General features: G+C 40.7%; 1 protein-coding gene across 1 annotated transcript in view; it reads right to left on the bottom strand.

Moving 5' to 3' along the window:
• Positions 1 to 19,981, bottom strand: part of Morc4 (MORC family CW-type zinc finger 4) — a 46,244-nt gene extending 26,263 nt beyond the window's left edge. The window contains exons 1-8 of the mRNA XM_021153579.2: positions 19,625 to 19,981; positions 19,422 to 19,494; positions 12,893 to 13,025; positions 7,350 to 7,567; positions 6,298 to 6,445; positions 3,369 to 3,501; positions 2,918 to 3,046; positions 569 to 688 (exon numbers count right to left, since the gene is read on the bottom strand). Of these exons, the coding sequence (XP_021009238.1) occupies positions 569 to 688; positions 2,918 to 3,046; positions 3,369 to 3,501; positions 6,298 to 6,445; positions 7,350 to 7,567; positions 12,893 to 13,025; positions 19,422 to 19,494; positions 19,625 to 19,726 (1,056 nt within the window). The 5' untranslated portion in view covers positions 19,727 to 19,981. The remainder of the gene's footprint in view (positions 1 to 568; positions 689 to 2,917; positions 3,047 to 3,368; positions 3,502 to 6,297; positions 6,446 to 7,349; positions 7,568 to 12,892; positions 13,026 to 19,421; positions 19,495 to 19,624) is intronic.
• Between the last annotated feature and the right edge of the window lie 2,250 nt (positions 19,982 to 22,231).

Below are 22,231 nucleotides of genomic sequence, written 5' to 3'. Positions count from 1 at the left end.
AAATGAACTGATTAGCCCAGGGATAGAATTTATAGATAGAATATCCAGGACACAAATCTTGTTTGCTTTTTTTTGTTTGTTTGTAAGATTTTATCTTATGTATGTAGGCTCTATCTGCATGCACACCTGCACACTAAAAGAGAGCATCAGATCCCATTACAGATGGTTGTGAGCCACCATGTGGTTGCTGGGAATTGAACTCAGGACCTCCGGAAAAGCAGTTAGTGCTCTTAACTCTTGAGCCATCTCTCCAGCCCCTAAATCTTGGTTTTCAACCACTAAATTTTATGAACCTTCCAATATACCTTTATTGTCTCCACAAGATAAGAGCTATTTTATATGCTAATAAGCCAATACACATGGTGATGTGGTTATCACTGAACTCAAATCCTTATGCTGCATGAGTACCTGAGAAATAATATTTCCACAGAGTGCACCTCACCTACTGCTAAAGGATTTTAGTATCAGACTCGAAACACTATCATGAGAAGGGGCTGAAACCCATTAAGATTTGAGATTTCTCTTCCCATTCGTTGCAGGCCCCCATGACAAAACATTAAGCACTCACCTTTAACTGGCAGCCTGCTTTCTCAAAGGCCTTAATAAGGCGGTTGTTATGATACATCATAACTCCAAACTGGTTATGGTATTTGCAAGAGAATCCAAACGTGATTCTCACCTGCTTATTCTGAAGAGCAAATTGTTAAGGAGACAAACACCAGAGGCTTAAGGAGGAAAAAAAGAAACATTGTATTATAGAAAAAAAAACCCCACAAAACCCACCAAATGTCAGTGCATGTGAATGACACAACAAAGAAAGACTTTAAAAACACATTCTCTTGCTCTACTCTTTTTCTGGAGAGGGGGATAAGACAGGGTATCTCTGTGTAGCCCTGGCTATTCTGGAACTCAATCTGAGGATCAGACAGACTAGCCTTGCCCTCAGAGATCTACCTGCCTCTGCCTCCCTTGTGCTGTGATTTAAAATTGTGTGTCACCACACAGGGCTCTACATTTTGGCTGCCAGCAAGTAAGCGAGCTACTCTGCTCCACTACCTCTTTCTTGCCCAGTGGACTGAGCCTCTGAAACCATGAGCTAAAGTCAATCTTCTTCCCATTATTTCTCTTGCTATCTGTCACAGATACTTTTAAAACACGTACACAGACTTTGGAAACGACAAGCTGTGTTCATCGATACCATCCGATATGGGTCAGGCACCATGGGAAACATGATGTAATTGGTAATGGTAGATATATCTCACTCAGAACATCTAAAATTTTCTGGGCTCAAAAAAAAATAAAAGAAGTAAGACAAAAATTTTCAACTTAATCAAAATTCACATAACCAAACGTTGACATTTTAAAGATAGTAATTGTCAAATATTTTGTGCTGTACACTCTTAAAGTTTTAAGTAATGGGCTGAGGGTACCTTGTGGGAGGAAATGCATCATCAAATTTGTACAAACAGTACAGAGAGGAGTGATGAGGCTTTTGAGTTGATGACTAAGAAATAAATAAATCAGTATCAATTACCTTGTTCTGCAGGCATCTCAGGAAAATAATTCTAGTGTTTGGGGTTTCATTTTAGTCGTGCCAACAGTGACTCTATTTAACTAGAAGAAGGAAGCTGGATTAATGGGAAGGGGGCTGCAATAAATATAAAATGCAAGCATTTAAGTTGGTCTGGTAGAAACCCACAAACATAAGAAGCTGGACCCAGGAAAGGTATCCTAAAAACACGAGTTGAAAACATGTCATTAGGGGGGCTCTGCTAACTGCACACAGTGTTACCGATCTTAACCTACATGAGGTGAAGTTATAAATAGCTTTCGTACTTGCTAGCTCTGACTCTAAGTGGGACTTGTTTGGGCTCTTCAAAGTAAATTTCCTCGTAGAGAAGGTATGTGTTTCCCAAAAGGGAAAAAAAAATCCACTGTGAGTAAAGACTACACAGTTTATTTTAAACAAGTAAAAACGAAGACAAAGTAAAATAACGTCTTTGATTTTTAAACTGCAGAGAACATGTCTCTGGGTCCAAGAATTATATTCTTGGTCACTATAAAATAAAAAAGCAATTTGTCATAAGCACTTGAGTTCTGAGTCTTCTGAAGACTAATTTCTCCTCCAAAGGCCACCTGTGCAGATGGTTAATTAGCATAGTTCGTCTTAAGATTGGCCCTAGTATCTGAAATCCACTTACAGTGCAATGAGGAAGAGAGAATGAGCAAGTGCTCTTCTGAGTGGCTGTCGTTACAAGAAGTTCCCAGGAAATCCATGTTGAGCTTGTTAATGATTCATCTCCTCCTAGAAATAACTTTAATGTCCACCCACTAACTCACATCCAAGTCCAAATCTGGACCTAGTACAACATAAACTGTAAGATTAACGAGTCCAACTAAAATTTTATTTTAATCAATAGAAATGTGACACAATTCCAATATAAATAAAAATGTAACGTGGATATCGATGGATGAGATTCTCAAATCTGGCTGCTCACTGGTATATGCTGACGACTTAAAAATAAATATTTCTAATACAAATATTTGAAAGCCAGGTGTGGCAGCATATACTTATAGTCTTAGCATTCGGGAGGCTGAGGCAGGAGGATCACCTCAAGTTTAAAGCTGGCCTGTACTAAACAGTGAGTTCCAGGCCAGCATGGAATGCTGCAGGAGGCCCTGTCTTCAGACAAGTAAATAAATAAAATTAGATTTTATAATCTACTGAGCCTCAGCCTTCAAATCCACATGACTAAATAATAAAACTGGTGCAGACCCTTAAAAACTTCTTTCTTCAAGGATCCAGTAGGCTTGTTTTAGCACACGATTTTGAATTGGAACAAGGCAAGTGTCTTGGCTGTGTACCAATATAGTAATTTAACCCTGAAATGAAAATGTCAGCTACATGTAAGGATACCGTGGAGGTAGGCTTATATATATCATATTCTACATTGGCCAGGCTCTTAGCAATCATCTGGGTAGTCACCTTCTTTTGTCGCAGAAAAATCTTCATCCGGGGCTTCATATATAGAATACTACAAAATGCCTATGGATTTATAAAAGGAAAAAAATTGTTATACATGCTACCAATTCTACAGCTATCTCCTCAAAACATCTCTAGCCTCCTGAGCCTAGGCTTGGCAAATATTTGGCTTAGTTTTCTATACTTGTTACAATATTTCAACTACCATTTTGAAATGAAAGGAGCTACAGTAAGTAAGCTGCTTTGGTGTAGATGGTGAAAAGGAATCTGAAATGGAGTCCTAGCAGAGAATCATCTCTACACAACTGCACTTCAGTTGTGCTCTATAATGTTTTCCCACTGTGGGAGAATCTACTCCCCACTGTCGATGATGGACTATTCTTACCCGTAAGGAATACTCAGTTTCTGGCAGCTCAGAGGTAACACCACCAATCTCTTTTTCTTCAGCATCGAAGTCTGATACCAGGATATCATATTGATCTGTATCGAAGTCCAGCTCAGACTTTCCATCTTTGTTTCTGAGTGAAAGAGATCAGTACCAATCTAAGAGGAACTGGCTTCAACAGGGAGTAGGGATGGGGTTTGCATTAGGAACCCAACAGAAATGAAATATAAGCCAAACTCAGCTATGTTTCTTTCCCTGACTACCACTCCAAAGGAACTACAACCTATGTAATTTGAGGACCATACAATATTTAAGTTGTTCTTATTATAAATCTGCCATGTTTCTTACTGTTGGTGATACCAAACTCATAAGGAAAGACCAAAAAGAATGTGGAATATCTATGATCTGATGAATCGAATGGATTTCACCTATTCTCAATGCAAGATCTTAAATAACAGCTTTCTGAGTCCTGCTAGAAGTCACTAAATATCACTTTTTCCAACTGAATGAGTAGATGAATCCAAATCAACTGCTGCTGGCATTATCAGCTGAAAGCCAAGATTCATTCCTGTGTCTTTTCTCCTCCTAATGCAGGGTCATACTGTGTATTTAAGACTGACCTAGAACTCAACTAACTCTCTCTGTCTCTCTCTGTCTCTCTGCCTATGTTTCTCTCTCTGTGTGTGTATGTATAAATATATATGTATATATATATATATATATATATATATATATATATATATATATATATATCCACCTGCCTCTGGCTCTAAAGTGTTGTGATTAAAGGCATGCACCATCATGCCAGCCTAACACTATCTTTTAAATGGTTAAAAAGTAATACACACACTGCTATAGTGCTAAAGAACATCATTTATTTTCTTGCCCTCTAAAATATGGAATTATACATAGGACAACTGGTATCCCTTTCATATGGACCTTTCTTATTTATTTATTTATTTATTTATTTATTTATTTATTTATATATTTATTTTTGGCTATTTAGCTTTGTTCCTTCCAAGACCATGGCAACCTCATTAACCAATATCAGGGGAAAAATGTAAAGTATAACCTTTATTAAAAAGCCGACCTTACATTTTTTTTTAAAAGATGGGTTACAAAGACAATGTACATCAGGACAATAGTTTCCGAAATTTGCTCTATGGAACAGTAGTCCCTGGAAATATTCTTAAATAAGGAGAAAAAGAGAAATAGAAGTCGTATGATCAAATAAAATTGAGAGACTTCTTCGCCTGGAGAGCCACCTCAAGCTCTAATGTTAGCCTCATTCATACTCCTGGCTCAAGTTGACCAGGGACCACTGTAGCATGCAGCCTGTACAAAGCCTACACCACAGTAAAAGTGTATTCTGGATTTTTTTCGGGATAACTGTGATTCTTACTATTCTAGTGCACTCTAATACAAACACTGAGAAAGATCCCTATCGTCCCTGCCTCTCACCTTCCCCAGCCAAGAAAAGAAGTCAGGACAAAAGGCTTTTTTATTTTTAATTTTAAAATTGAGATATATTAATACTATATTGCTCTCTTAAATATTAGTACAGGCATGTGACTGCAAAGTCTTTCAACAAAGGAACACAGTAAGCTTTAAGGAAGCTTTTCTTAACATTATTTGACCATACAACTTTCTAAGTATAACTGAGAAACAATGTACAAAGGGGAGAGTCTGTTTAATATGTGTAAATCATTGGAACCACAGCAAAATGATCCCTGGTTATACAAATTATATCATCATGATTTTCCCAATAGGGGCGTGTAAGTCCTCCTTACTGCTTATTTTTCATTATAATTTACACTGTCTTAGAAACTAGTATTCTTATAATTATATATATATATATATAATATATATATATATAATATATATATATTATATATATATGTGTGTGTGTGTGTGTAAGCCTGGTGGTGGTAGGCAGATATCTTTGAGTTCAAGGCCAGCCGGCTCTACAGAGTGAGTCCCAGAATAACCAGGGCTGCACAGAGAAACCCTGTCTCCAAAATCAAAACAAAACAAGAAATTGCATTAGTACTTGACCCATAGGAACAAAAGATGCGCCTGTGTGTGGATTATTCCATTTAACAGACAAGTACTCCTTCTATGCTATATCAAAAGGTTTTAAGGTTTTTGCGTTTAAGCTCTAATACACTCCTAAATGTATTCTATTTGCTATGCCAAAATTAAAAGATGCATCATAGACTTTCTCTTGATTGTTATATTAGCTTTAAAGTTATGATCTTAATTCCATTTCATTATAGTTAAAACTGAGCTGCTTCAAAGATTTTTCTCTATTCCAAGCTACTCTAAGATAAAGAATTTCTTGGTTTTAAACTATCATGTATATTTCACTATAATCTCTCTTATAATCCATTTAACTGACCAATGCATAAAATAACCATTATCTGCCAATCTTCAAACAATGTCAATATATATGAATGAAATTGTAAAGGACACTGAGGATGTCACTATAATGTTACATTGTATTATTATGATCATTTACAGCAATAGTCTCAGGACATACATATTTTCACCTTATTTACACAACATTTAATCAACAAGAACCACTATTTCAACAGAATCAAGAAAGTTACAGAGCTGTATGCAAAAAGATAAAAATACATCTCAGTGTTTATCCACTCAACTCTAGAAAAGAATATTAAGAGATAACTCAGTGGTTAAGAACACTGACTGCTCTTCCAGAGGTCCTGAGTTCAATTCCCAGCAACCACATGGTGGCTCACAACCACCTGTAATGGGATCTGATGCCCTCTTCTGGTGTGTCTGAAGATAGCTGCAATGTACCCATATACATAAAATAAATTAATAATTCCTTTAAAATGAAATAATATGAAAATGTACTTTATCATACTTCATTTGCTCATGGGAATTTAATATTCTTGTAATACTGTACCTCCGGATATTCCAAATGAGAACTCGGGTGCCTTTTTTGCCTGGAATGGCATCGAACTGAGACAGCAGGTCTTTTTCACAGTTGAAAATCGAATAGTTCAAGATGGCTTCTAGGCTTGGCAAAGAATCCTCAGTAACAATCATTTTTTGTAAAAACAAATCAGTCAAAGAAAATGAATATCTTCTGAGGATGCTAGCAAGAAGGAAGAGTCATAATGAAACTCCCTGGGTCACAGAAAAGGACATGAAACAAAAGACCTAGCTGTGGAAAGGAAGAGGGTCAGTGGGAGGGGCCAAGAGAGGGCGAAGCAAGTGTAATCCAAACACGTTATATACATGAGAATGTGATACTGAAACACATTATTATACAGTTATGTAAATTAATAAATATTAACAAATGAGTGCCCTTGGGGTTACATGTAGACACAAAATTCACACACAAAGGATGGGCATTATTACTACCAAAAAAGGAAGTGGAATGTTGGAAAGGCTGTTTATTCAAACAGCAAAATCAGTTATACTTGCAAAATATAGCTGCAAAGATACAACATAAACAAAGATAGTACTTCATTGAAAAAATGTTCGAGGTCAAAATTTTAAACTATCTGAAAGCAGTAAGTTCAATTTTTCTGGCTATATTGCTCCCTTCAAAAATGAGAGCTCATCTGGGTATATATAAATAAACCATTCTGCTAGCAGATATGCTGGTAAATAGGACATTTCTAGTAGCCTTTAGTGGCAAAGGCCCTGAGAACTTTACCATGGAACAGTGGCTAGCCAAAAGATACTTTTATAAATCATACTAAAATAGTGAAAATTTGAACATAGAGGAGAAACTTTCAACTTCTTTTAATGGTTCAATATTTTAAAAAATATTTAATAAAGGGACATTGCAGTTATGTTTGAGACATCTGAATACCTCTTTAAATATAAAAAAAAACATTTGAAATATGGAATATCAAGTAACAGCTGGATTTGGCCTGAAGAAGAGATTCTGCCAAAGCCGTCAGACTAAGATTTAACCAATTGCTCTCCCATTTCTAGAAAGGATATTGCTTTGCTGGCTGAATGGAACAATTGGTACAATAACCGCCTGCGCCTGGATACACTCCAGGTAGGTCTGTGACAGAAGTCCAACGGCGAGAGTATTCCCATTCTTGGTGAAGACAAGAGCATCCTTTCCTAGTCGCATGGAACCCGACTTGAAACCATTACCAAAGACCCCGATGGGACGCTGGCTTTTCTTTATTACTTTATCTGTAAAGCCAAAGCTGAAATTACAGAAGAAAAGAAAAAGAAAAAGAAATGAGAAGGGTAAGAAGCATCCTAAAAGAGTTAACAGAGAGAATTTGGCTAACATGGGCAGACTAGAAACAAATTCTTTTTCATGCTTTTTGGTACTTCCAGGCAAAACATAGGAAATTACCATTGGGCTATGAGACCAACTTTCCAGTTTGGCTTGTTTGTAGTTCAGTCTTAAAGAGTTCTATATGCCAGAGTCACACTTTGTAAATGCAATGCTCCTTCCTACTGCCTAACATAGCAGGAGCTGCTTTTCTAGTTTCAGTAAACCAGCCCCGACTCCTAGTAGGTAGGGCTATGTGAAAAGAGTAGTTTACCTGGAGAGGGTCATAAAAGCACAGTACTAAATGAGGTCCTGGGACTAAACACCTTTTCATCTGGTCATACCACCCTCTAAGAATCGAAAAGAGATCATTTATCTTGACAATTCAAACCCCCCACCCAAAGGATAGCCCTCCCAATTTTAAGCCTCTGTTCCCTCTGCTGGGACAGTTCACTGGAATGAGGCCAAGAGATAAAAATAGGTAGTTCTGCCTGTGAATATCTGCAAACAGCTGCAGTATAAAGTCGCTCTTGTTCTATTAAAGGCCTCTCAATGAGTCACCTCAGTAAACTCTGTCATCAGCTAACTCTGTGAGTCAGAATCCTTCCCTTTCTTATGGTTTCCATTTAAATACTCTGATACACATCCAAATAACAGAGAATAAGAATATTTACACACGTGACACCCACAAAATGATCTTCCTCTTGGACCTTCCGCCACCATAAATAACACTGATTTTGAGGCTTGTATGTCTCCAGATTGCCCAATTTCACACTGATGTATACTGTCACTAGTTTTTTTTGTTTTTTTTTTTTTTTGAACTCCCATGAGTTATGCATCATGCTAAGCACTGGAGACATAAATATTAATAAAGCTGATATTCTTGTCCTCAAAACTGATAGTTGATGGACTTCATGCATTAGAAAGTAAGTACTTTTCCAATATTAGAAAAGGACTCTGCCTGCACATAATGCAAATGAGCAGGTTGGTTCTGGTCTTACTCCTTCCAGTCGGGAAGATGGCTCAACTACCTGTTTTCCATTTCCAGAAGACTGTGGTCTTATTACTACCCAATAAAGAGGACCAGCTTTTGAATGTTCTGTTACATAATATTATGTAATAATGTATTGATGTTCTCTAGGTCTCTGTGCATCCTACGAATAAATCTAATAGGAGACGAAAACAGTTTTCACGGAAGTGGTCCTCTGGAAAGAGAACACTGAGTTAACATTACATTTGGACCTTAATGATTCCAGGAAGCGAGGCCTATAAACTGGTAAGGTTCTGATATTTTTGTAGAAAGGATGGCTGGAAAAGACAAGGTCATTAGGAAGATACACTTACAGTCTATGTAGCATTAGTTATAAAGTAATATTCAATCTTTAATTTTAAACTGACTCTAGGATTCCTTCCGACTGGAGTGTACTGTTCCTTATCTGCACTCCACATCTAATGAGAGCTCTAAAATTCAGAGCTCTCCATAAACAGGCCTTTTACCTGCCTCATGAAGTGAATTTGTATGGTCATTTGGATTTAATGTGTTTTTTTTTCCCTAATACCACAAAAAACTTTCAGTTAAGTAGTCAAGGAAAAGTGGTACAAAAGACAAACTGTCAATCTTTTATTTTTCTGGTCTCTTCTCCCTTTTGCCATCTATTTTCTCCTGCTTGTGTATAAATCATTGTCTTAGTTACTTTAAGAAGATCCGATGGTAAAAGTTGAAAAGGCAGGCTTAAAACCAATCTGGAAAGAGACAAAGCAAGGAGCAGAGGAATGGCAGCTCTTTGTTTTCTTCTTTTTTCACTACCTCTTCCATGATTGCTTTGATTTTCACCAAAGGTCCCACCTTAAGCATTCTGTTTAACTGAAAATACAAAAGCACTCACCATGCTTAATGACAGAAATGTGTAAGCAAAGTTTATATAGCTTTCTATGGCTAGGATAATGTGAAAAGCTCCCTCTTGGCTTAGATGGTTCGTCTTCATTAAGTCCATCTTGTTCCACCCTCTCCTGTAACAAGTAACACTGTTTGTAAGTCAAGGGTCTTGGAGCCTAGCACTTCTGATGGAATACAAGAACCTAGCAACTTCCTCTTGACTACCCTGAAGATGTCAGGAATCTAGAATCTAGGGAGAGATGTAATTTGGGATGCTGAGCAATGAAAAGAACCTTAGCAAAAAAAATCGAGGGAAATACATGAGCAGACTTTCGCGTGTTTGTTTCCTAGATATCGTGGTGATGTAACCTGTACTATAAGTGACTGTAACTGACAAGCATACGGTTACTCTCCAGCTGCTGTTTTGGAACAGACCTACTATGATACCTGATTCTGAGCGGAGGCAGCAAAGGCCCTCAATCCCCGACTCTGTGCTTCTTTTTAATCCTTGATCTTTCAAAGGGGCTTTCCACCTTGCTGGGAAAGGCCACATAGGGTACAAACATATCCAGATTCACATACTATCCAAGAAGCCAAACAGGACAGTAGGCTTTAAAGAAACTGAATGAAAGGTCTTCTTTGATTTCGTTTCATTCTTCCTACTTAAGGAGCTGGGGTTATACACAGGATCTTGCATATGCCAGGCAAGTTCTGTGTCACTCAGGGGAAGTACCTAGTCAGCCCAGACTTTCCTTTTTGAGTTAAATTTTCATGGGATTCTGTGTTTATGAAAGAAACTGCTCCTTCACTTACACCGCCTGGTTTATCAGCCAGAAAACAGGAAGAGGAGCATGAGTCAGGAAAACAGGCACAGGATACCAATAAATGCTTGAGGTCAACCCACAGTGACAGGCGCAATGATTTTGCACAGTTTGCAGAATGGCTTCTATTATTTTTTCCAAATACAAAGTAAGTATGCCATAAGATAAAAAATAGAAAAGATAATTTATACAGTAATCTTTGAAACTACCTGTAAAGTGTAGAGTGGGGTTTTTTTCCCCTCAAAAATTGTGATGAGCTAGGGCTATATAGACCAGTTAGAACCATACCTGCTGATCATGTGTACTGGTAGAAAAACAACTGCGGGAAGTAGAGTCTTGGGATGGATGTTAGGACTGGACTAAATGATCTTCTTTAAACAAATGATAACTTTTAGCTGATTCACGTTTACTCTGAGATACCATCACAAGTAATATCCAGTATATTCACTATATTAAGTATGCATTGACAATGCTTTCCAAAATTAAGTTTTAAAGATAAAGAACAGGTGCTCTAACCCTCACCCTAACCCTAACCCCTAGCCCTATTTTGAATGGGATGATACTGACCCTTCATGTTTTGCCTCAAGTGTCATTTTGCAAGCCATCAAGATATCTCAGTTGGCAAAGGCACTTTCACCAAGCTGGAGCCTAACCCTAAGTGTTCTGGAAGAGCAGCCAGTGCTCTTAAACACTGAGCCATTTCTGAAGCCCCTGAAACTAGTTTTAAACCATCCTCTTCATTTCTTCTATCTTATAACTGTATCAACTTTCATATAAATAACTATACACACACAAAAAAGGAAGGTGTTTGTATTCGCTGGACCTACTGTTTGATGCCCATGTAACTAGGGTAAGATGCTGTAGGAGGAGGTCAATCGGGTGATCTTCAGTAGAAGCTATGGAGATGGCTTGGTGGGTAAACTATGTGATGTGTAGCAAGAGGACCTGAGTTCAGGTCTCCAGTACCCACATAAAACTCTGCACTCCACAGAGCATGCCTGTAATCCCATCACTGAGGACGTGGAAGCAGAGGGGTACCTGGGAATGGCTGGCAAGCTAATCTAGCTGAAGAAAAATTTGAGGTTCAATATGAGACACTGTCAGGGAAAAAAGTTGGAAATTAATTTAGGAAAACACCTGACATCAACATGGACATGCATGTGCACACAGATACACAAATATGTACATACATGTAACCACATACAAAAACAGGTATGGCTGGGTGATGAGCAATTTTTCGAAAAATATAGTAAATCAGAATTAGACTCATTATAGTTCTAGCCTACCAAAATTGTCTTTCTTTTTAGTATGCACTATTAATTTTAGGGAGTAAGACAGATCCCAAGTGCTGGGCTTACAGGCATGTGCTTCCATACCTGGCACTCAAATAGTCTTCTAATTAAGAGAGACCAAGAGAAGAAGGACTGGAGAGATGGGTCAGTGGTTAACAGCACCATCTGCTTTTCCAAAGGACCTAAATGCAATTCCCAGTACCTAGATGGAAGCTCACAGCTGTCTGTGAGTCCAACTCCAGAGAATCTGTGATATATGCATGTAGGCAAATACCCATACACATAAAACAAAATATTTTCTTAAAACACAGACTAAGGCAAAAGATATAGACTGTTTAGTAGTAAAACATAACCATTTACTTTGACCAAATGTTATTTTTTTGGTTTCTTTGAAAGATCAAAGGGAGCTCCCCATAAATGGCTAATTCATAAAACTTTCACATAAAACTACAACACAATGAACTTGTTTTTCATTTTTTTTAGGATGCTGAGTCCCTTCCCTCCTCCTCAGCACTGCTCCATTGTTACCCAGGTTTTACACGCTCTAGCTCAGGAAGCACACAGAGAGTTAACAACCACATCTGCTAGGAAGGAAAAATAAAGAAGGGGAGAGTTGAAGAAACACCCATCTTGCACAGAGTGATAGGGAAAGACAATCAAGCACGAACATTCTCAACCATGAATGTTTAAAAATGATTAAATGAACTCAGTATGGTGATAGGAATTTATCTTCAGCTTATCAATAGCTAGCAATACCATTTCTCAATTCCACGGATGCACTATAAAACCTTCTAAGATTGTGTATGGGGATTCCATCTATTTCTCTTTCACGGTTCTAACACATGAGTCATCCCAGCTCCGACACATGTGGTTTAAGAATGAGTTTCGGTGAGTTAGGGACTGAGGAAGATCTCAGATAAATGAAGAAATTCAGGTTGTCACTTAGACCATTTTCGTCTTTTCTGCGGTCAGATTGGGTGCCTCTGTGGACTTGCCCCAAAAATCTCATGCTTTCCTATTATTGTGCGTTTAGGATTTTATTATGGTTACTTGCTTTAATCATCTTCATTGCCAGCTGGATTCTATGTTCCATGAAGGCAGAAATATTGTCTGCTTCACGATCCATATCTTGACACTAAGACATGCTTAATAAACGTTCATAGGATAAATAGAAGTAAGTTAAAATATTATGGAAAGTTATCAGGCCTTCAATGGAGTTTGTGAAGCCAAGATAAAAAAAAATAGAATAAAGACATTTTTACCTGAGCATTCGGTGGAGCTTGTGAGGTGTCATGCCACATCCGTCATCAGTAAAGGTCAAACAAGGTTTCTTCTTGACTTCCTCAACATCTATAAAGACTGTCCTGGCAGATACATCTGGATCTACAGCATTATCTGCAAAAGGAAGACACCAGTAATATTAGACCTCCCCTTTCAATAGCCTACCAAAATCTCCGGTTCAGTATCAAGATATGCAAATCTGTCTTTAATTATTTCCTATGAATCACTCCTATACTTAAGGAGGCAGGAATTGTGGTCCTCTTACTGAGTTATTGAGAACAGCAGACAAGATGGCAGATGGAGCCACACAGCTAATTCCCAGGTTTCACACAAAGGATGACACTGCAATCTGACTTTCTCCCTACAAAAGTTAGGGGCTATGGAAAACGTGTTATTTGCAAAGCATTTGCTTTGGTTTGGCTTTCCTCTTTCTTGCCTCTCAAGACACTTTACAGCTCACGAACAGTAAAATGTGGCCGGAGTGAAAAAGTTGAAGCAGCAGGTTGGGTAAAAATGGATGTAAGCTATGTACAATACAGTTCCTTTTATTTTAAAAAAATCATTTCCCGCTTTTTCATATCATCTCCTCTGTTAAAGAACATGGGTATTAGTGTGGTGGTATACACCTATAATCCCAGCACTCTTGAGGCAGAGGCAGGTGGATTTCTGTGAGTTCCAGGATAGGCAGATATACATAGTAAGAACCTGTCTCAAAAAAGAGGAGATGGGGGGGGCATATTTTTGCAATACCTTTTTATAGTTATAAGGACCTGAAGGAGTCAGGGGTTAAAATTAAAATACGTAATTGACTGCTTAAATCCCAGTGATGGCAGTGGGTCTGTTTAGAATGACTGATTCTGGTGCTTTTCTCTGTGTTAAATGTGAGGCTGTCTACCCCCTTAAAATGGAAAACTGAATTAAAGTAAAAAACTGCATAGAATCTTCCATTGTTCCTCCTGAAGTACATCTTCACAAACAGCTAATTATTTAAGATTCTAAAGACATCAAACTTAACCAGATTAAATGTGTCAAGTCCTCCATATCAGAGAATGAATGACACTATCTGAAAGGCCACATCTGTTGCCATAGACAACAGTTTACAGTCATTAACATATGTGGATTGCTAGCTAGTCTCATTAGGGCTCACTAGCCCTGTTAGAAGTACATTCTATAGAAAAGGTTGTATACTATTGTTTGAATATGGTTTGCCCCCGAAAGTCTTATGTGCTGGAAGCTCCGTCTCTGGTGTATTAATGAGATGGCAGAGCCTTTAAGAAGCAAGGTCTAGTATGAGGTAATTAGGTCACTAAGTATGCTACCTTGGAACAGAGTGATGCTGTCAGATTAGAAGGGAACTAGATTGACTTCTCTGGCACACTGTGATGCCTTGTGATGCAGCTAGGGGACCCTTTCAGGGCTGCTGGCATGATGCCATTTGGACCTTCTAGGCACCAGAACCATGATTCAAATAAACTTATGTACAACACATTGATCCTTGGGAATTTTGTTATAGTGACACAAAATGGACGTACACAGCTAGGTACCTAAGTTATTTCTCTTCCTAATAGTTCTCTAAGCAATACTTTCCCTTCTATATACCTATATATCTTTCTCTTGCAGACATTATATATGGCTTTACTGATAACCATATAGCTGAGTTGAGATAGTCATGTGGAATTCTGATTACATTTTTGCATTAATATCATTGATCAAATCATGCCATTTTCTCCATCAGCAATATCTCTTACAATCAAAATATACATTTTTTTTTACAATACAATTATCAGTATCAGTTACAACCACTGGGATGGGTGGAATGTCTGCCAAATAAAATGAGACACAGATTAATTTCAAGTCCTACAATAGTGCAGTGCTGTCAAAATCATTGATAAAATTGTCACTGGCTGTAATCTGAAAAAAAAAAAATCTGGACAGCTTTAGAAGGGTTCCAAGGTCTATTAGAGTCAATCTGTAAGGTCCAAGTAAGACTTAAGGCCCATATAAATGTGACAATGTACTGGGACTATATTTGCTAAGATGTGTGTTGGTACATAATGGTAGTATTAACAGAAATGTAGTTCCCTTTTTTGGATATTTCATTTACATTTCAAATGTTATCCCCTTTCCCAGTTTCCCCTCTGCAAACCCCCTATCCCCTCCCCCTCTTCCTGCTTCTATGAGGGTTCACCCCCACAGGTTTTTCTGTTCCTTAACCATCAGAAGGACCTAGCATTTTATATCTGTCAGCACTCAGGAAATTTTACTTGGCACGCAGGGTTTTATCAGTCACTCCTGCTGGTAGACAGCCAATGCCATTGAGACCAATACAACTTGTCAACCAGCTGGATATCATTTATACATGGAAAATGATGACTATCAGGGACTTTTTCCTAATACTTTGTGGACATTCACAATTCAAACACGTAGCACACATTGACTCCAATTACACACGTATACACTGGGACATGAAATGAATCAATTTGCGGGTTTCTAACAAAATCAATAAAATCAATTCTCTCTCTCTCTCTCTCTCTCTCTCTCTCTCTCTCTCTCTCTCTCTCACTCATGAAAATTTTGGCCAAACATCATTACTAGATTGTTTTTGTTTGTTTGTTTGTTTGTTTTATAGGCATGCATCGAAGAATCTGAACAGAGGCAGTTCCTGAGTTATATGGTAGCTGTCTGGAGCAGTCATACATGAGCTGAGGGTTCATAAAGTGTAGAAAGTATGGGGTCCAAGAGAGATTAGTGTCTGATGGAGTATAAGGGGAATAGAGATTAGCAGGCGTGGGCCAACAGGCAGAGCTTTGCACTTACTTTCTGGTTCTATGTGGCCTTTCCTCAACAAATGAAATGATAACAACTTGACCAGCCTCACCTTAGTGGATGAACTTACAATGCACTAGCAAGGCAGGCAGTTTCAATCCTACCCCTTGCTGTTCAGCTCCGTAAGAATCAGCCAACACACGTAGCAAGCATATCTTATCACATCCCAGGGACTCTATTATCTACCTGAGCCCAGACCATTTAGGCTATGAACAGATACAATGAGAGAACACTTAATCTTCTTTACCTAATAGCTGGGTGAAAACTACCCTATCTTCATCTGTCTAGTCTGACTTCACAATTTCATAGACTAGTAGAGTCTTAGCTCTCCTGTCCTGGTCCATGCTAATCCCTTAGTGAGAGGGCTCTGTCTCTACCTTGCCTTTGACTACCAAATTACTTTAATAAGAACATGAGAATCCTTAATATCCTAAGCTGTTACACATGCACCCAGTCCACAGGATCTCCTGTCTTCTAAAAATGTTCTGTAACAGAAGACTCATACCTCACCAGAACCTGGTGGGGAGTGGGGGTGGGGAGATGTTTAGCAAGTTGTTCAGTGACAAGAGAGATAAAGGATGGGAGACTGCTTTGAAATGGTATTTCACAAGCCTCCTATCTGTTCCTGTTCCAGTTCGTGGATATTTGCACGGTTGCCAGGGACAGGCTTGCAAATACTTAAATATATAAGGTCATCATCCATGGTCACAAGGCTACTTTTACGCACAGAGAGAGGGGAGGGGCAGGGAGACAGAGAGGGGGAGGGGGAGGGAGGGAGAGAGAGAGACAGAGAGACACACACACAGTGAGTTTCTACATTCAAATGGCAAGCATGAATCTCAAAAACCACTTTAGGGACTGGAGTTTTAGCTCAGTGGAATACTTGCCTGGTATGTGTGAAACTGTGAGTTTGATTCCTATTTAAAAAGTCGTATTTTATGGGGCTGAAGAGATAGCTCAATGGTTAAAAATCAATTGCTGCTCTTGCAGAGAATCTGGGCTTGGTTCCCAGTACCCACATGTTGGCTTACAACTGTCTATAATTCCAGTTCCAGGGGAACCAACACCTACTTCTAGCCTCTATGGGCACTGCACTCATGCATGTGGGACACTTAGATACATGGTGAAACACTCATACTCATAAAAAAGAAATCTTTTTTAAAAGTCATCTTTAATCCATCTGTCCTTCTGCTCTAGACGCCCTCAGGCTCTGTCGCATCTTGCTCGTCCCACTCTTAAGGTCCTTTTCTTAGTACACAAGGTTTATTCTCTCTCATTGGTATTACTGCAATTGCTTCAGAACCAGTCATTAAAATCCACATCTCCAGCTACACTCCTGTAAGACCAACCATCCTGAAGGAGAGATCTAATCAGGACTTCTCCTTGTCAGGCTAACAGGTCAAATGCCAAGCCTCCCAGTCACATCCTGGTTCCAGCTCACCTTTCTAACCTCATTTCCTACTTGGAATTTGAAGTAAAATGACCTGTGCTTGCAGCCCAAAGTGTCACTTACTGGACATGTAACCTTAGAAAAGTACACTAATTTCCCAGACCTTTGTTTACTCAACTTGGAAAGAGAAAAAAAAATGCCACCCACTTCCAAGGATAAAGCTACAACGTTATTTTCGAAAGCTTGTTGTAAACTCTTTAAAGGTGTACAGTTTCCTATTTGTGAACTCAGTGCTCTAATTAAATTCAAAGACCTCGAGGATATTCTTCATGGTTTTGCTCATCCACTTGTTACTTGTGAGTGGAATGTCCCTACACTCACCATATCCACATGTCCCAACCCTTTAAATCTCTTCTCAAGTGTCCCCTCCTCCACAAAGTCTTTCTGACCCCTTCTGGTCCTGATAATCTTAAGTCACTCCTCTTCTGTACGCCTACAGCATGTGCGTGCTTCTCTTTGCACACGTCCTTTTCTACTTGGTTGCTCCAGAAATGATAAAACCTTTTTACATGTTTCATCATACCTGTTAATAAAGTAGAACTTGGTCATATCCATTTTTCTACCTATCTTGGTGACCCTGTGCATAGTAGATGATTAATACATGTTTATCAAATGAGTGATTTCCTAAAAATTCATGAGGAAGTAGAGAAAACACTTGAAGAAAAAGTCAAAAAGAAAGTTTGGGATTATCAGTCAACACTCTGATGTTCCTTTTCCCTGTTAATATTTGTGACTTGGTTTTTTTTTTAAATCTATGTATACACATATATGTACATAATATACACACATTAGCCCAGGTCTATGTTTTTTAATTTAATGCTTTAAAAATCTCATCCAGTGAGCTGAGTACAGTGACAAGAGCCTATAATCCTAGAATTGGGAGGCAGACACAGGCAGATCTTTGTGTGCTGACTGCCAACCTGATCTGCACAGCAAATTTCAGGTCAGCTGGACTACATAATGTGATGCTATCTCAAAAAAAAAAAAAAGGAAGGAAGGAAGGAAGGAAGGGAGGAAGGAAGGAAGGAAGGAAGGAAGGAAGGAAGGAAGGAAGGAAGGAGAAAAATAAAAAAACCATAGGGGAAACCTAAATGATAGAGTTGCCTCAGTCTGGAAATTCAAGCTGTATCATCAACTGAACTTTCTAGAAAGCAATCAGCAACCTACTCTATACCATTTGGGCTCATAGCCAGACTAATCATCAGAATCCTCCATCACCTTCCAAATAACTCTTCTGCCTCTTCCTGTGGCTCACCGACATCTTTAGGAACACAAGTCTCCTGGCATGGCCACCGTGGTGGCTTAAGTCCCCACTGGGGTTCATTCATGTGGCTCTGAAACCATTTTCAAGAGTCTTGTTCTGTGCTAACTAGCCCCATAAATCTGTCTTCCTTCTTTCCGTTTTTGAAATATTTATAATGTGCTTGCTCTGCTGCATTTTGCGCAGAACTGCTTTTCATCTTTGCCTTTTGAACAGTACATTAGTGCAGAAACGATGCACTCAGCTCTAAGGAATCAAGTGAATTTTTTTTCCTTTTTTTTTTTTTTTTTTTTTTTTTTTTTTTTTTGAGCGAGCACCGGTGCACCCAGAGGTTAAGTCCTTAAGGCCTCCGTATTCATTCCAGCGGTGTGAGGGCGCTCGTGGACTACGGACCCAGCCCTCTGCAGTCTCCGGGAGCCAAATGCACTCGTGTCATCATCTAAGAGATGGCCCATCATTCCTAGACTTAAGTCTCTAAAGTTAAAGAAGTCGTTTCCAGATCTTTCCAAGTACTCTACAGGGCCCTCTGCACTGTTCCTTTGCCAGCCTGGGGCCCTCTGTCGGTCGCCAGCCTTGGTCAAATCCAGGCGCTTCGGGGCCCGATATTTTTATGCATTGCTCTTTGATTATTAACTAAGAATCCTAAAGAGACTGGAACATCACGATCCAGACAGAACAACAGCGCGGGAACCCTACCAAACTCTTAGTACGCACCTCACTTCCTCGGCTTTCCGGGCACGATCTAGTCCCGTCGCCCCCCTACCCCACCCCACCCCACCTCACCCTACCCCATCCCACCCCACTCTACCCACCCTGTCCCCCTCCCCAAGAGATACGGTGGCCGAGCCCCCCCAGCCCGTCCCGAGAGGACCCGCCCCACGCGCCTCGTGCATTCCTCTTGCGTCCACCGCACCACGCTGGCACCTCTGCCCTGGGCTTGAGACCCGCCACCCGGCCCGCCCTCGTCACTCACCTAGCAGCTCCGCGATGGCACTGAAGGGTCGCGTGTGGCTGCTGGAGTTGCTCTGGAGGTAGCGGGGGCTCATCTGGGGGCGAGAGAAGGTCCCGTCCCGCGTGAGGCCTCGGCTCGCCCAGCCCTCCCCGCGCGCCCCCCGCAGCCCTGGGACCCGGGCGCGCTCGCGCGAGTCCGTCCCCTCGGGGGGCCCCCCGACCTACCGTGCTCAGGCGGATCCCGAAGGCCTGCGGGACGCTGCCGGACCGGACCAGTCCGCCTCCCGGCGTTCCGGGGCCCGCAGGGGCCCCTCGGTACAGGAGCATTTTTTTGGCCGCCAGGATACCGGTTTGCTGCTGCCGGACCCCTGGGCCGGCTGTCCCCGCACTAGATCGCGCTGTCCCCCGACTCGCAGCTGGCGGTGGCCGTCCCGGACTGGCCCTCTCTCGTTCCCACTCGCAGCTGGCAGAGGCGGGGCGCGCTGCAGCCACCTGTCCCCAGCGGGAGGGGTGAAGCCGGAGGAACCCAGCGTCTGCCCGCCCCGCCTTGTCAGCACCTCTCCTGACCCACCGACTGCCAGGGCTGCCCCTGGGCCGTACAGAAATATGGCGATCTCCTGACAGACGCTCCTCCATCCCCGCCCCTAATTAATTCTTGGCGTTTGCCATAGGCCAGGCGGCCGAGCGGGAAAGCGCGAGGGGAGGGGGGATGGCGGTGCGTGGGGAGGGGCGGGAATGTGGCAAGAGGAGGGAGAGCGTGCATGGGATTTCTGGAGTCCCACTTAGGCTTCATGACTAACAGGCAGGATAAGACAAGTCTTTGAATTTCGAAGGACTGCAGTTTTGCTATCTGGGAAGATAGTAGGCTGGAGCTAAGGGGAATTATTCCCACTAGCTACTTCGAAAGCTTATGGAAGCACCAGGAACTTTCTAGAATGCAATTGGCAAACGGCCTACCGATCCTTCAAACCGGCAGGGAGGCTTGATAGTAGGAGAAACTGAATTTACTCGCTGCAAATAGGGGGTTGATTATGTTATAGGATGCGCATAAAGTAATATGCAGCTTTGTGTGTTTGTGCTCTTGGGGGCGCATCGTTTGCACACCACTGACATTTGAAGGCCTGGTGTCTCTGGGACTGTGGTTCCAAACTCACACAGCCAAGCTTTTTCAACAGTCTTTAAAATTATTACGCTTACTTATTTTCTGTGATTGTGTGTCTGTGTGCACATGTGGTGATCAGCACACAATTTGAGGGAGTTAAGTTCTCACATTCCACCTCCTGTAAGTTTGGGGTTCTCAGGTCTGGTGACAAGCAACTTCATCCCTGAGCCATTTCCCTGCCCCTATATTCCACTTTTAAAGGGCATGCCTGCTGTGAGTCTACATTTACCTGTGCTGTGGAGTCATCATGTAGTGTTGGCACCAAACCCAGGTCCTGGAAGGGCACACTATGCAAGCACCCCTACCACCATTATCACTACTCCCAACCCCGTGAGCACTGGGGTTGCAGTCATTTTTATGTGGGTGCTGGGGATCTGAACTGGGGTTCTCAGACTTGTATGACAAATGTTTTACCAACTGGGCCACTTCTCCAGACTCCTTTTTCTGTGTGTGTGTGTGCGCACACAGGTGTATATGTGTTCTTATGGGTGGCGAGGTTTTCACGTGTCCATTTGTACATGGAAGCCAAAGGTCATCACCTTGTTTGTTGAGACAGGGTCTTTCAACCACCTAGAAATCACTAAGTAAGCATGGGGTGATTAGCCAGCCAGCAATCTGCTTATTTCCGTCTCTCCCGGTAGTGGTAAGGATTACAAAAGGACACTAACCCTGGCTTTTTTTTTTACAGAACACGAGGTCTGGGGATTGAACTTAGGTCCTTTTCCTTGCACAGCAAGCGCTTTCCTGAGTGATTTCAACAGACCCCTTTGTTTTTGAGACACTCATTACCTAGCTGAGACAGGCCTCTGGCTCTGTATCTTCCTTCCTCAGCATATGCTCAGACATCAGGGAGGGCCCCCATGCCCAGCATTACATTTAGCTTTTCTTTGTAATGAAAACGTTTTTCAAAAATGTCCAGCTATTTGAAAGTTTACAATACTTTATTGTTCACCATAGATGCCTTATTGATGGGTAAAGTACCAGCCTTTAGTCCTTCTAGCAACTGAAACTGCTGGCCAACTTCTACAGATGCTTGCCTCGCTCAACCACTTCCCAGTTTACCTGTTATTAGACATTTATGTTAAATGTAAAAATGTAAGTTGTAGCCATTGTGACTAACAGGAGTGAAGATGTCTCTTCTTCTATAGTGATGCCATTTCCTTTGGATATGTACACTGATTGGGGATTTCTAGATAATTCTGTGTTTGATTCTAGGTAATTCTATGTTTAGATGTTTTGAGGAAGCTCCATACATTTTTTTCCATAATGGATGTACTAATTTGCACCCACAGCAACAGTTCATAAAGGCTTCCTTTTCTCTACTTCCACACCGGCAATTGTTTTCTTTCTCATTTTGTCATTTTTAACTAGAGTGAGGTGTTGACACATTATGATTTTCGTTTCTGCCATACTGAGAGTTTTAAGTACTCGTGTACTAGGATTGGGTCTTGTCCCTCCATCACCAAACTATGTCTCTCTCCAGCTCACTTTTTATCCTTTATTTTGTGATAGATTCTCATTTGAGGTTCCTGGACTGGCCTTGAAATTACTTTGTAGCCCAAGAAGGTTAAACATGCGTTCATCCTTGTCAACATTCCAAGTAGCTGGAGTTAGTTACAGGCCTGCACCATCAAGCCCCAATGAGCATGTTGAAATAATGTATTGGCTTT

Source organism: Mus caroli, unplaced genomic scaffold, assembly GCF_978045245.1.
Source record: "Mus caroli unplaced genomic scaffold, Mus_caroli_1 scaffold_5, whole genome shotgun sequence".
In the NCBI taxonomy this organism is placed as follows: domain Eukaryota; kingdom Metazoa; phylum Chordata; class Mammalia; order Rodentia; family Muridae; genus Mus; species Mus caroli.
Note: the sequence above shows the minus strand (reverse complement) of the source record. Positions and strands in the feature narration are given on the sequence as shown.